This window comes from Alligator sinensis, unplaced genomic scaffold (genome assembly GCF_000455745.1).
Source record: "Alligator sinensis unplaced genomic scaffold, ASM45574v1 scaffold866_2, whole genome shotgun sequence".
Taxonomy (NCBI): domain Eukaryota; kingdom Metazoa; phylum Chordata; order Crocodylia; family Alligatoridae; genus Alligator; species Alligator sinensis.
In genome coordinates this window covers 62,147-76,226 of record NW_005841900.1, presented here as the reverse complement: position 1 = coordinate 76,226, position 14,080 = coordinate 62,147, and the positions used below count along the sequence as shown (strand labels likewise).

The 14,080-nt window shown below is 44.0% G+C and overlaps 1 protein-coding gene across 2 annotated transcripts in view; it reads left to right on the top strand.

Annotated features, from left to right (window-relative positions):
- The window catches only part of CPSF3 (cleavage and polyadenylation specific factor 3), a 38,945-nt gene extending 29,645 nt beyond the window's left edge, over positions 1-9,300 (top strand). For both annotated transcript variants that reach the window (XM_006018407.3, XM_025197596.1), the window contains 6 exons: positions 5-103; positions 1,875-1,969; positions 3,350-3,437; positions 5,135-5,204; positions 6,464-6,560; positions 9,102-9,300. In XM_006018407.3, the coding sequence (XP_006018469.1) occupies positions 5-103; positions 1,875-1,969; positions 3,350-3,437; positions 5,135-5,204; positions 6,464-6,560; positions 9,102-9,203 (551 nt within the window). In that variant the 3' untranslated portion in view covers positions 9,204-9,300. The remainder of the gene's footprint in view (positions 1-4; positions 104-1,874; positions 1,970-3,349; positions 3,438-5,134; positions 5,205-6,463; positions 6,561-9,101) is intronic.
- Positions 9,301-14,080: the final 4,780 nt, after the last annotated feature.

The window sequence follows — 14,080 nt, the reverse complement described above, 5'->3', positions numbered from 1 at the left end:
TCAGATTACACTGATTTGGCAATGAGCACCGTCACACAAACACAAGCCATTCCATATACTGGCCCTTTCAGTCTGCTTTATTACCAGCTGCAGAAACTCACAGGTATGGTTTGAAAGATGTTTAAGATCTTTTGTTTTTCTTTAGACGGTGGTTAAGTGTGTGTGTGTCTGTGTGTTTCTTGAAGAAATCTGACTGAAAGCTTTTGCTTTACTCTTACAACTTGTGTGCCATAACACATTGTATGTTTCAAGGTTTTTTGTTAGATTCTTACAGTTCCTGATGTAGCCACGGTACAAACATGGTGGGCTTGGTGAAACTTTCCTGTGCATATAATGTAAAGTAATGAGCCTGGGAAAATGCAGGATTCCTACAACCCCTACCCAGATTTATAAAGTCAAGATCCTTCACTTCCAGTTCATTGATCAAAACCTACCTGATACTGTCTTTAATTGTTTTCAACCTGTTCCTAGTAATTAAATGTCTTAAGCCTCTCCTAAACTGCCACTACAACTTATGCACAAATAAATAGTTTACTCCTTTGGGATCGTAGCATTTGTAGTCTTATCCCTCTCTGCTCACTTACCATATTTACTCAAATCCAAGTGAGTTTTTCTTCCCAGGTGGGGGAGCTCGTCTTGGATTCAGATGCCAGCCTGGAGCAGGCAGTGGCTCAGCACTGGCTTTGGCCCTGGGCTAAAGTCAGAGCTGAGCCACTGCCTGTTCCGGGCTGTAGTAGCTTGTTTGGCAGGGTAGAGAGCATGTGGTTTGGGAGAAAGTGGGGGAGATGAGGGGAACCTGCAGCCTGGCCCACAGCCCACTGCTCCCCTGCTTCCAGCTGCCCCCTTACCTTCTGCTCCAGCTCTAGGCCCCCCAGCTCTGACCCTGCCTGGCCAGGGGTTGGGACCCCACTGCTACGGAGTGCCCTGGAGCTGAGGCTGAGCTGCAGCAGAAAGGGGGAGGGGGAACAGGCACAGGGAGAGGCAGGCTGCAGGAAGGAGCAGGGGCTGGGCCAGGCTGAAGCTGTGCTGCTGGTAACTGCAGAGCTGGAGCAGAGGGTGAGGAGGGGTGTGGGCAGGGAGTGGGAGGGCAGGCATGGGATGCAAGGCATGAGAGGTCATGCTGTAGTGGAGAGCAGGGTTGGGGGAGACAGAGTTGGGGGCTAGTCACAGACATGGAGCAGGGAGGTTGAGGACAGGCAATGGAAACAGACACAGGCATGGAGGGGCAGGTGGTGGAGGGGCATGCGTGGCGGGGCCCAAGGGGCAGGGGAGTAAGGGCAGGGGCCTGGCTCCTCACCCCCCACTTCTGCTTTCCCTGCCACAGCAGTGGGGGAAGTAATGGGGGTATGACAACTAAAATGGCCAGTATAACCTATATTAAACATTAAAAACTGAAAGGAAGCAACATCACTGGGGAAAAAGATAGATTGCATTATATAGGGCTACCTAGCTGCTTGCAGACATTTAAGAAAACAAACAAACAAAAAACATGCTTTACCAGAAGCAGCCCCGTGTTACTTCAACCCAGCTGTGCAGCATCTGTACAGATTGCGTGCTTCGGCAGGACTTTTGGTGCTTTTAACTAAAGCTAATTCAATCAGCTATTAGATAAAGCACCAAAAAAGCCCCACTAAAGCACCCAAACTTTACAGATGTTGGGTGAGCCAGGTTGAAGTAACATGCTGCGTTTTTTGGGCATGTGCGGGACTTCACCTGGGAACCTGCCGAGTTTAAACTAAAGCACCATATTTGGGGTTTTGTTTACACCTACAAGCAACCTCCTAAGTCTAAACCCCTCTGGGACAGGAGGGTTTTCAGTCCTTTCATCTGCTTAAATCACTGCTGGTTTCTCAAATATACCTGCTCAACTTTAGGTGATGTGGAAGAAATAGAAGTCCAGCAAAAGCCAGCCTTGAAGGTTTTCAAAAATATTACTGTGATCCAGGAGCCTGGCATGGTGGTACTTGAGGTAGGTGTGGAATGGGAGGAAAATATTCTATTACCTGGTTTCTACAAAACGTTATAGATGGCAGCATCAGTGCAGAGTTAAATGTAGGCTTGTTAATTGCTTCTGCTGGGTAGGGACCTACGTGTATAAGGGCACCGGTATGGTTTCCCTTGAGCTGTCATCCTGCATTGATATGTCATTTTATTCAGTGGTAGTGTAAGAGTAATGTCAGAAATTATGCGAGAGGTAAAGGTTTGTTAAGGTGGTGTCTTTTACTGGACTCACAGCAAAGTTGGAATAGATTTAGACCAGCTTTCAAATGCAAGACATGCAGAACCTGATGAAGAACACCTTGAATTCTTCTTGCATTTGAAAGCTTGTCAAACTTTACCCAACTATGCAGTTGGTCCAGTGAAAGGCATCACTCCAAGACATCCTTGCTTCTCACATTTTATGTACTGGGTGTCAATTTCTTTTTATTTTGCTTTACTGTAGTCAGACAACCAAGATGTTGGGTGATATAAGCAGAGGTTTAGTGAGCAGGGTTTATACTCTGGGTGAACCCTGCAGGAGGGACGCGGCAGGGGAAGGAAGGGTTCAGGGAGCACCCAAGAGGAGGAGGGAGCCACTTGAGTTTTCCCTACGCTAGGCCTGCACCAGGGCTGGGGTGGTGTGGCACTAGGGATTCCAAAAACAATGTCCATGCTGCTGCTGCTACAGCATGATTTGCCCACCCAGGCTGTTGCTCCTACAAGAGCAGCAATATCCATGCACATGGTTTCTGTTGATGTGAAAGCGGTGCTATGGAGCTGCTTCTGCTGCCAGGGAGCAGACTGCAGGGGATGGGGGTCCAATTCTGGCACCTCTACAACACTGGTGCCTGGGACTGGTGCCCCAGCCGCCCTCCCCAAGTTACACTACTGGTTGTAAGCATTATTGTACTTGTTGCTAGTATTAGAGTCTTTAGTAACACCTTCCTTTATGGAAGGCCCTTGCCTATCTGTTTCACCAAGTGTAAAAACACTTTAAAAGTAATAATTCAGACTTAAATACCCCTTTTCAGGCTCTACACCCTTTTCTTTATGACAAATAGTAGTTGGAAATAATGCCAAACCCACATTTCTTTCTTAAAGGAGGAGTATCTGGGTTCAATCAGGAGTGATCTCTTCAGTGAGTTCAGTGACCAAGCATGGAAAAGCATGGGGGAGGAGGCCTCTTGGCCCTAAGAATAAGTCATGGTGGGGAAGCAGTAGGGAATTCCTACATGTCTCCATCTTTAATACATAAAGTTCTGTTTTGCACCAAGATAATTCCCTGAGTATTATGACACTTTTAGCTTGCATTCTTCAGTTGGTGCTGAGTATACTGCTGCCCGAGCATAATCTTTTTATTATTTTCCAGTGGGTGGCAAATCCTGCTAATGATATGTATGCAGACACTGTGACAACAGTGATCCTGGAAGTTCAGTCCAATCCCAAAATACAGAAAGGTATTTAGATTAATGTATGTATGTGTAATGCTTAACATACCTTAACTTCTCTGGTATTAACTGAGGGTAAGGAAAAATCTCAACAGATTTTGAAGGTGGGGGGGTGTTTGCCTTTTTTTCTTTAATGTTTTGATGTTTTGTTGAAATGGTTACTGTTTTTTATTAGTAGTCAGATTTGGTTTTTTTAATAGATTAAGTGATTTACACACACAAAACCCTAGCAGAATTGAAATTTCTGTGTGATTTACCATGCCATACATATATGAATATTTATTTTCCCCTCATGGCAATATAAACAAAGAAAACTAGTGTTAAGACTATAATACTGTAACTGTTATTTGTATTCTGGATGATTTATTTGTGTGTCCATGCATGTGTGTGTGTGCTTTTTCTCTCATATTTTTGTTATTAACTGAGGTAAAATACTGACTTAATTAAGGGTGTCTTAATAACTAATTCTATTTGATACCACATTCTCTTTACTGTGTGGCCCTACTTCCCTGTATTTTTTTTATATGGCTGAAGAAGCTTTTACTGTTTCTTTTAATTTCTCTTGCAAGGTCTAACTCAGTTTGATGTTTGGCAAATTTCACTTTACCCCTACACTTTTCCACCTGTAACATAGTAGGTGTTTTCTTTTGCTCATCAGTCCCTTTTTTCCATTACTTGTATAATTTCTGTTTATTCTTGATACCACTTTGAGGTGGACTTTTCATCCTGTTCAGTCTGGAGCCCTGGCCTACAAGAATTTTTCCCCTTCCCCATAATGCAAATTCTAAATAGTTTTTGTACTTTGATTTAGAGATTCCAAAACTCTACTGCACTTGAAGTCTCTAGGCCGTTCTGTTCTTCAGTTGATTTTACAAACTAATTTTCTTAATTTCTTAGTCTATCCTTTTTAAATAAAAAGCCTGAGTAGCAGACCTATTTTTATTTATCTTTCTACTGAATTTAAATGGGATCAATTTAGGGAATGGGGAGGAGGAGAGAGAGAGAGACTTTTGACTATTTAACACTTCATTATACACATTTTAAAAACAAATGGTGAAAGTGCAAAAGTATGTGGCCCTCCCAAAGGCTGAGCATGAAATACATGTTAGCGACAAAAAACACCACGTAACCAAAGTGAAACTCCCTCCCCCATACACCCCACAGAGAGCAAGCAAGCACATAAAAGTAAGGTTGGTGCAGTAGCATTGTATATCGATGAAGCAGTACCAAAACTAAGTCTAAAATAGCATCATATTTTTGTTTTGATGTCTACTTTGTGAAAAATTTCAGCTAGCGAATCCAAGGGATGTTGATGCCACACCATTTACTAACATTTGAAGTAGAAATTCTTGTTTTGCCTTAAGTATTCTATGCATAGCTGTAACCAAAAGTGTTCTAGCTTGACACCAGAAAGTGTAGTCACGTATTAGAGGAAAAAAGAAAGTGAAACTGATTAAAATTAAGACTTTCTGTTGAATTTAGTAACATAGATAAGATCATTTGTTCCAGTTACAGGTTTCAGCCTTTCTTTAAAATGCAGTTCTTCTCTTAGTATTTTTTTTATCATGTAAAGATTCTGTTCATATTTATAAATTTCCATAAAGCAAGCCATGCAGACTTTTAGGAAGCACATCTTTTAAATGGACTGTTTTTTCCCTCCTAGCAAATATTAACAAAAAGTAATTGATGGCTCTTTTATTTTTCAGCTGCTATACATAAAATTTCTAAACAGGTAGATATAGATGTGTATAGCAAGAGATTGGAGATTATGCTTCAGTAAGTTGGCTTTTCATATTATTCACAGTTGAACATTATCAGTTAGAATTGCTAATAGTTTGTCATGCATATGCGATGTTTTAGTATAACATAGAGTTATGAAATTTATGACCTATGGGGACATAGTTATCTGTGTATTACCATTTGCATTCACATATTTGTATCTGCACCATAATTTTAAAAAATGCTGTACAAATTGTTATCAGGTTAATTTCTGTGGATCCCTGCAACTAAGTAAAGCAAAGGGATAAAACGTAATATATTCTGTTTGTTTAATTAAGAAATTGAACCAATGATATATTTGGGGGGTTTTTTCCATTGGAGATGCTGAACATTGACTTCTGTGACAGCTGTGGGAACTCAGTATCTCTGAAAATTAAGCCATAACCGATTATTTTATGTGATTTTAACTACATTAATTTTGTATCTCTGTTTTGATTGGTAAGATCTTACCTTGTGTAAACACCTGAGTAGCAGCAGGCAGGAAGCCAAGCCTGTTGCCAGCTCTGCATGTTGTATAGGCTGTGCTGGGGATAAATAGCCCAAGAGCACACCAAGTCTGGGGCCAGTGCATGCTGACTTCAGGACCATATGCCGAGTCCAGGACCATGCACTTGCTCTGGAGCCATATGAAGGTCTGACCTGGCGCTGCAGTCCCAGATCGATATGCCAGGTCTGACTGGGCACAAGGCCCTGACATCAACACACTAGGTCCAACCTGGCAGGTGGTTCTGGAGCCAATATGCAGGATCTGACCCCGGCATGCAAGGTCTAGGACCATGTACCAGGTTGGACTTGGTGCACTGGGTCTGGCTGTAGATCAGCCCTGCACACAGGCCCAGTCCAGCATGTGGATTGGAGAGGTGCAATCCACTACCAGGAGTACTACCAGGTACTACCAGGAGTGGTAGTGTTAATTGCCAAGATTCGCAGAGCCACAGCAGTTAATGCTGCCACTGCTCTGCCCTTCCTTCCAGGCAGGTGCCAAGAACCTGTGCAGAGCCCTGTTCACACATCATATAATCCACACCTTCACACCCCCCTCAAATTTCTCCAGTTGGTTGGGGGAGGGGAGGATTATATGCAAGAAAATACAGTAGTAATTCCTCGCAGGAAAATTCTAAAGTTTAATGATTTATTCAGTGACTAAAAACAGAGAAACATTATGCTGAGGAATTAATCTAAAAACCAAAGATAATTACTCAAAGAACTAGTTTGCCATTTGGCTATGTTTTTATAATTATGGGCCTCTGTTTTAGGGACATGTTTGGAGAGGACTGTGTAAGTGGAAAAGAAGGCTCCATTCTAAGTGTCGCTGTAGATGGAAAGACTGCAAATATTTCATTGGAAACTCGGGTAGGTGTAGTTAAACTTATTGATTGTTGTTGTTTGTACTACATGCTAGGTGCAGCTAGGCAAGGAAAGACAAGAAAGTAGAGGTCAGAGACTTCTATGTAGTATTCTCTGAAATATTGTGTACCACTTCCAAAGGAAAAATTCCATATTTACCTGAGTATGTTATGCACCCCTTCTTCTCCCCCACTGTAGCTGTTTGTTTTCCCTGCAAAATACATGCTTGTATTTTCAAGGGAAGATCTTTTGTTCTTCATTCCACCTACAAAATGCAAGATACCTGTCTTGTTTGGGGGCATGCGGTATGCAAAAAAACCCAAAAGCCCATTCTATTTTGGTCTGGCAAGTTTGATGGCCTTGATCCTTCAGTAATTTAATACAAAGCCTGAATGTCAGACATGCACATGGAGAGAAAGAGATCTTGTCACTTTACCAGTTAGGTTAAGTAATAAAATTAATAGAATCATAGAAAATGAGGGTTGGAGGGGACCTCAGGAGGTCATCTAGTCCAACCCCCTGCTCAAAGTAGGACCAGCCCCAGCTAGATCATCTTAGCCAGGTCTTAAAAACCTCCAAGGATAGAGATTCCACATCTCTGGGTAACCTGTTCCAGTGCTTTACTAACCCTCCCAGTGTGAGTTTTTCCTTATATCTAACCTAAACATCCCTTGCTGCAACTTGAGACCATTGCTCCTTGTTCTGTTGATTAGAATGTGTTGATAGGCTATTTTGTGAAGATGATATACCTGGACATACTACAAGGAAGTGGTGTTGGGAACAAATGGTTAACCACCTGTCAACCTGCAGGGATTTGAACTGAAAAACAGGTGTAAATCAGTAAAAACCAAATGACTTAAAAAAAGATTGGGGAATTTATCAGTGAAAATCAGTAAAAACCAAGAATGTGGAACACTACTTATATTGGTACACCTGATGACTCGAATGATTTTGTTTGACATTTCTCTATTGGCAAAAACCCTTACATAGACTTGATTATAGTAGCATGAATGCATTCTTACTGGCATAGTTTAGTTTGCTCGCTGGCCAGATATGAGCTGTACAAAAAAAAAAAGCATTCCTTCACCAGTGCAAGCTGCATCTGTACTTGGAAGGTTTGGTTTTGTAGGTATGATGGCAACTTTTTTCTGTTATAATCTGGCTTTGTCTGCACTGGAAAAAAGACATTGATTGTGTGAATCAGAACTAATGTTTAGAATTATCCCTGCCTATGTTAGGCCTTCAGTTGCATTTAATATTACATAATAAAATACTGTACTGATTAAACTTGTTAATCATGTCTGTCACTTTCTGGTGTAGATAAAACGTGATGGGAGAGTTTGAGCCACTGTTTCACAAGCTCAGGTTTGCCAAATCCCATGCCATACATCTCTGATTCAGTCAGTCTGTAAGGTGCAAATCTACCATGCCTTCTGCCTCACTATTTCCAAGCCATGCCAGTGTCTCTTAATTTCTGTTCCCCTGATCTAACTTTTACCTGGTTCCTCTCTTTTGCTAGAAACAAAAGTTTCGGAATCAGTTAAACTAAAAAGAAATTGATAATTACCAAATGTGACTACTTAAAAAATAAGGCTTTATTTAATAATGTTAAACATTATATATAGGGTTGGATTCAGATATGGGCACAGTGCATCTCATTTCATTTCACATCTTTGTATGTATGATGGAGCTCAGTGACTGTGCTGATGGGTTTATCTATAGGTCTCATTGCTGCAGGATAGCCATCCATATACCTTTAACTTGCTTCTGACTTTGACTCATTTCCCTCTTGGCCAGGAAGAGTATCTGTCTTAGAAAACAGACAAGTTAGTATTATCAGGGAGAATATGATGTCTTCTAAGCTTAAAAAAAAGTTTTCTAGCACTATAAATGTCTGCTGCCACTTGTCCTATAGTAGTATGACTCAAGGACTTACTAAAGTCAGTGGATTTCTCTGTTCAGTTAAACTGCCATGTTTCAGATACCTACTGTGTTTTGCCTTAAAAAAAATGTTTTAATTGTTTTAGTAAGAAGCAGTGGTTCTATTCTGAAATAAGCACTTTACCTTGTCAGTTGTCTGCAGGACCATGAGTAGGTTGCAACTGAGTTTTTAAAAGCAATTATGTTGTTCGCATTTCAATGCTAGTCCAGGTTTATGCCTAAAAATATCGCTGCAGGGGTGGTCACAAATTAGATTAAATACCTTCGAATGTCACTTGATGTGGTGTGCTAATATTTAACTTTTGAATTGAATTTAGTTCACAGTCCTTTAGCTATTTTATTCAATGTTTCCAAAAATAGTGGCTAATCAAGCCTAGTTTTGATATTTCTCAGCAAAACTAACATAAATCTTTTGCTGAACTCTGGTATGTGTGGACAGACTGCATAAAAACTGGTGAGGCTGAAATCTCTCTAACTTTTTCCTTTCCATTTGCACGGCTACTGTAGGCAGTGCTTGTTGCTACTTTGACTCTTTTTTTTTTACTTACAACTTTTAGATGGATAAATTAAGAGGAGTGTTTTATTCTAACCTGTCTTTTCTTCCAGACGGTTGAATGTGAGCCAGGATGTGAAGATGATGAAGCCCTTCGGGAAATGGTGGAGTTGGCTGCACAAAGACTCTATGATGCGCTTAGCCCAGTGCACTGAACTCAGTGGCTGATAAATATCTGGGACTCGTAAGACTGATTGTTTTTATACTTATTTTGAATATTATTTTGAATAAATAAAACATGTCTTTAGCTAACCCTATGTACTTATTTCCTGACAAAACTGCTTAGTTCTTGTTAGAAATACAGGATTAGCAGCCTTACAGCAAATAAATTTATGTACAATATATAAATCACATGTAAAAGTATTCAGCGTGCATATACTCTTTAATATGCATGTATGAATTTATGATTGGAACTTATGCATAAGTTAACAGGAAAAACGTGTCCTGTTGTTTAGTATTCAATCTAAAATTTGGGGGAAGGGGAGATTTAAGTGGGTGTACCGATCTGTGTTTTTGCTTTGTGAATATACATAAAAATATCCTTTTAAAGCATACATTCAGACTTATTTAGGAAAGCTTGTGAGAGCATGCTGAAGTCTACTTGAAGTCAATGGGACTTGAACATAGGCTTAAAGTTAAGCTCCAAAGTTAAATTGGAGCCTAGAAGACTACACAGTAGAAAGTTACGTTGACTTGTATGAGAGATACAATTCACTGCACAAAATTAACTTTGAGAGAGTTTTACCCAATCATTACCCATTATTACAGTAGTCCAAAGTAAATAGGCCTCATCTATGCAGTTTGCTGCATGTGGGAAGACTGTGCGAAAGCACAAAGTCAATGTAATTTTATGCAGGTGTACCAATATGCTGCTATGCAGTGGTTAATGAGATTACAAATATATAATGGGGAAAAGTTGATACTAGTTAACTATTGTAGTTCAAATACAGTAAATCACATTGGTTAAGTGCCCAGAAAAGAGCTGCTCTCTCAAACCTGAAGGGCCTTTTGTGCCCAAAAACATGGCTAACATCTTTCCCAACTACACAGCTGGTCCAATAAAAGATATTACCAAAAAAACCCTTGCTTCTCACATATTTCGTGATAACTTTCTAACATCTTGTTAAAAAGCTCCCGGGGTGGGGGGTTGAAAATGTTCCTGTTTCCAAAGCACTGGGCACATCTACACAAGATGCTTAACTGCACAGTAGCTTAGTTTACTGTAAAATAAGTGTGTGCATCGTGTACATGTGTACATTCTTACTATGCAGTAAACCTCATTAATCGGGAGTAAATTTGCTACCTACAAATGCAAGTATCAAATTTACTTTTGATTAGTAACAGCACAGTAGCACGTGTGTTGACTGACTGGGAGCAAATCTGCTCCTGGTCAGCTGTCCACCACGGGGCAGGAGATTGCTCCCTGTCCCTGGGAGCTGCCTGCTGCTGAGGTGGGCTCTACCACTGAAGCCTGGGCAGGAACAATGTTCCCCTGCTCTGGCAGCAGGGAGCTCCCAGCCCGCTTCCTGCTGGTTGCAGGGCTAGTACTGGGAGACACTTCTCTCTTTGAGATCACTTCAGCAAACTCAGGGTACTAATGGGCAGGATCCCTTGGGAAGCCAGACTGAGAGGGAGAGGAGTTCAGGAGAGCTGGCTGTACTTTAAAGAAGCCTTACTGAGAGCAGAAACAGACCATCCTGATGCGCAGGAAAACTAGCAAGTATGGCAAAAGACCAGCTTGGCTTAGCAGGGACCTCTTCAGTAAACTAAATCACAAAAAGGAACCTTGTAAGAAGTGAAAACTTGGACAAATATCTAGGGAAGAATATAAGGGCACTGCTTGGGCATGCAGGGATGAAGTCAGGAAGACCAAAGCACAATTGGAGTTGCAGCCAACGAGGGATATGAAGGGTAACAAGAAGGGTTTCTACAAGTATGTTGTTAACATGGGGAAGATCAGGAAAAGTGTGGGTCCCTTACTGAATGGGGGAGGCAACCTTGTGACAGAGGACGTAGAAAAGGCTGAAATGCTCAATGCCTTTTTTGCTTTAGCTTTCACAGGCAAGGTCAGTTCCCAGACTGCACCATGTAGCATAGTTTGGGAAGGAGGTGAGCAGCCCTCAGTGGTGAAAAAAGAGGTTAGGGACGACTTAGAAAAGCTGGATGTGTACAAGTCCATGGGGCCTAATGAGATGCACCCAAGGGTGTTGAGGGAATTGTCTGATGTGGTTGCAGAGACATTGGCCATCATCTTTGAAAATTTATGGTGATCAGGAGAGGTCCTGGATGACTAGAAAAGGGCAAACATAGTACCCATATTTAAGAAAGGGAAAAAGGAGGATCCAGGGAACTACAGACCAGTCAGCCTCACCTCAGTCCCTGGAAAAATCATGGAGCAGATCCTCAAGGAATCCATTTCTAAGCAGTTGGAGGAGAAAAAGCTGATTAGGAATAGTCAGCATGGATTCACCAGGGGCAAGTCATGCCTGACAAACCTGATTGCCTGCTATGATGACATGACTGGCTCTATAGATGGTGGTGTACCTTGATTTTGGCAAGGCTTTTGATACAGTCTCCCACAGCATTTTCACAGGCAAGCTAAGGAAGTACAGGCTGGATGAATGGACTGTAAGGTGGATAGAAAGCTGGCTGGAGCATTGGGCTCAGAGTAGTAATCAATGGCTCAATGCCTAGTTGGTAACCAGTATCAAGTGAAGTGCCCCAGGGGTCAGTTTTGTTCAGCGTCTTTTTAACAACCCGGAAGTTGGCATAGAGTGCACCCTCAGCAAGTTTGTAGATGACACTAAGGTGGTGGGGAGTAGTAGATATGCTGGAGGGTAAGGCTAGGATTCAGAGGGACCTAGACAAATTGGAGGATTGGGCCAAAAGAAATCTCATGAGGTTCAACAAGTGCTAAGTCCTGCACTTAGGACGGAACAATCCCATGTACCAGTACAGGCTGGGGGCTGACTGGGTGGACAGCAGCTCTGCAGAAAAGGACCTGGGGGTTACAGTGGAAAATAAGCTGAATATAAGCCAATAGTGTGCCCTTGTTTCTAAGAAGGCTAGTGGCATATTGGACTGCATTGGTAGGAGTGTTGCCAGCAGGGCAGGTGAAGTGAGGCCACATCTGGAGTACTGCGTTCAGTTTTGCGCCCCCCCCTACAGAAATATGGACAAATTAGAGTCTAGCAGAGGGCAACAAAAATGGTGAAGGGGTTGGGGCACGTGACTTCTGAGGAGAGGCTGAGGGAACTGGGCTTATTTAGTCTAGAGAAGGGGAGACTGAGAAGGGATTTAATAGCAGCCTTCAACTGCCTGAAGGGGGGTTACAAAGTGGATGGTGCTGGACTGTTCTCAGTGGTGGCAGATGACAGAACAAGGAGCAACAGTCTAAAGTTGCAACAAGGGAAGTTTAGGTTAGATATTAGGAAGAATTTCCTCACTAGGAGGGTAGTAAAACACTTGAACAGGTTACCCAGAGTGGTGGTGGCAGTTGCATCCTTGGAGGTTTTCAAAACCTGTAGACAAAGCTTTGGCTGGGATCATCTAGTTGGAGATGGTCCCTGCTTTGAGCAGGGGGTTGGACTAGATGACCTCCTGAGGTCCCCTCCAACCCTCATTTTCTATGATTCTGTGATCTCCCAGTGCCATCCCATCATGGAGCTGGTGCTAGGAGATAAGGATCTCCCAGTGCCAGCCCTGGGATTGCAGTGCTTGGGCTGGGAGATCAGGGTGTCTGAGCATGGGCCCTGTGGTCATGGAGCTGGCTTCGGGAGCTCCCTGCTGGCAGAGGCTGAAGCGCCTGTTCCCCAAGGTCTGGGGCTTGGAAAAAGCTTCAGGGGTCAGGTAGGTCCCAGCCCCCTGCCCTAATCTGCCAGTGGGGTGGAGCAGGGAGCTGGGACCTGCCCCTCCTGCAGCTCTTTCCAAGTCTCGCCCCTGACTGGGGAGCCATGGCCAGGAATTCCCTGTTCCTACCCTGCCCCCCCATATGCAGGCAGCCCCTGGGGACAAGGTATAGTGTCCCTGACAGCTGTCTCCTGGCCTGGTGCTCCCTGGGCTGGCACCTGTGGGAAGCCTAGAGCTCCCCTGGTGGCAGCAGGGCCTAGGAAGCGGGAGCAGTTTGCTGCCATGAGTAGCAAATCTGTTCCCACTCACCAGCATGTGTAGACGCCTGCCCGGGAGCACTTACTCGCAAGAGTAACTCATGAGTAAACTGATCCCAGATCAAATGCCTGTGTAGACTGAACAGAGGACACTTACTCAAATGGTTGTAAACTGGTAGAAAACGTCCTTTGAGTCAAACTCTACCTGTTAAAATCTCTTCCGTTCCCTATCCTTGCCCTACAGTACTGGTGAAACAGAGCTGTTAAATCATTTTTGTCAGCGTGAGCGTTGTTTGGTCGCTGGATCAGGAGCGAACCGTAACCGGCACCAAAGGGCTGGGCCGGCGGCTCGAACAACGCCGCTGCCTCGACGCAGGACGTCCCTTAGTCAGGCTGATTTCTGGTGCCTGCCCGCAGCACTCTCGTCAGCGACAACGAGGAGACGGACTCCTGCCGGCGGCACCGCCCTCGACGGCGCGTCCGAGCGTCGGTCCCAGCCGTCACCGCGCAGCGCTCGGGGCACGCGGCCCTGCCGGAACTAACGCGCCTGCGCGCCGTGCCATCAGCGCTGCACACCACGGGAGCCATTTTCAGGGGGCCCCGAAGCTGTAACTTTGCCCCCGACCCTTTCTTTTCCCGCTTCTTTTCCTGTCTGCGTCCTCCAGCAATTCAAGTTGGTGCTAAAGGCCGGTCTGCGCGGCGGGCGAGGGGAGCTGCTGGTTTTCGAAGTTTTCCCTCCCCTCCTCCCTGGCAGGGGCGCAGCAAACTCTGCGCATGCGCCGGACGCCTGCTCGGGACCCGCGCCAGTTGAGCCTGGGCAGGGCTCGCGGGGAGGTCCCGCTCTGCGCATGCGCCACTCCGGGCCCGGGAGCAGCGCTGGTTGGGCTGAGGGGCAGGGCAGGGTGTCCGCCACTGCGCAGGCGCTG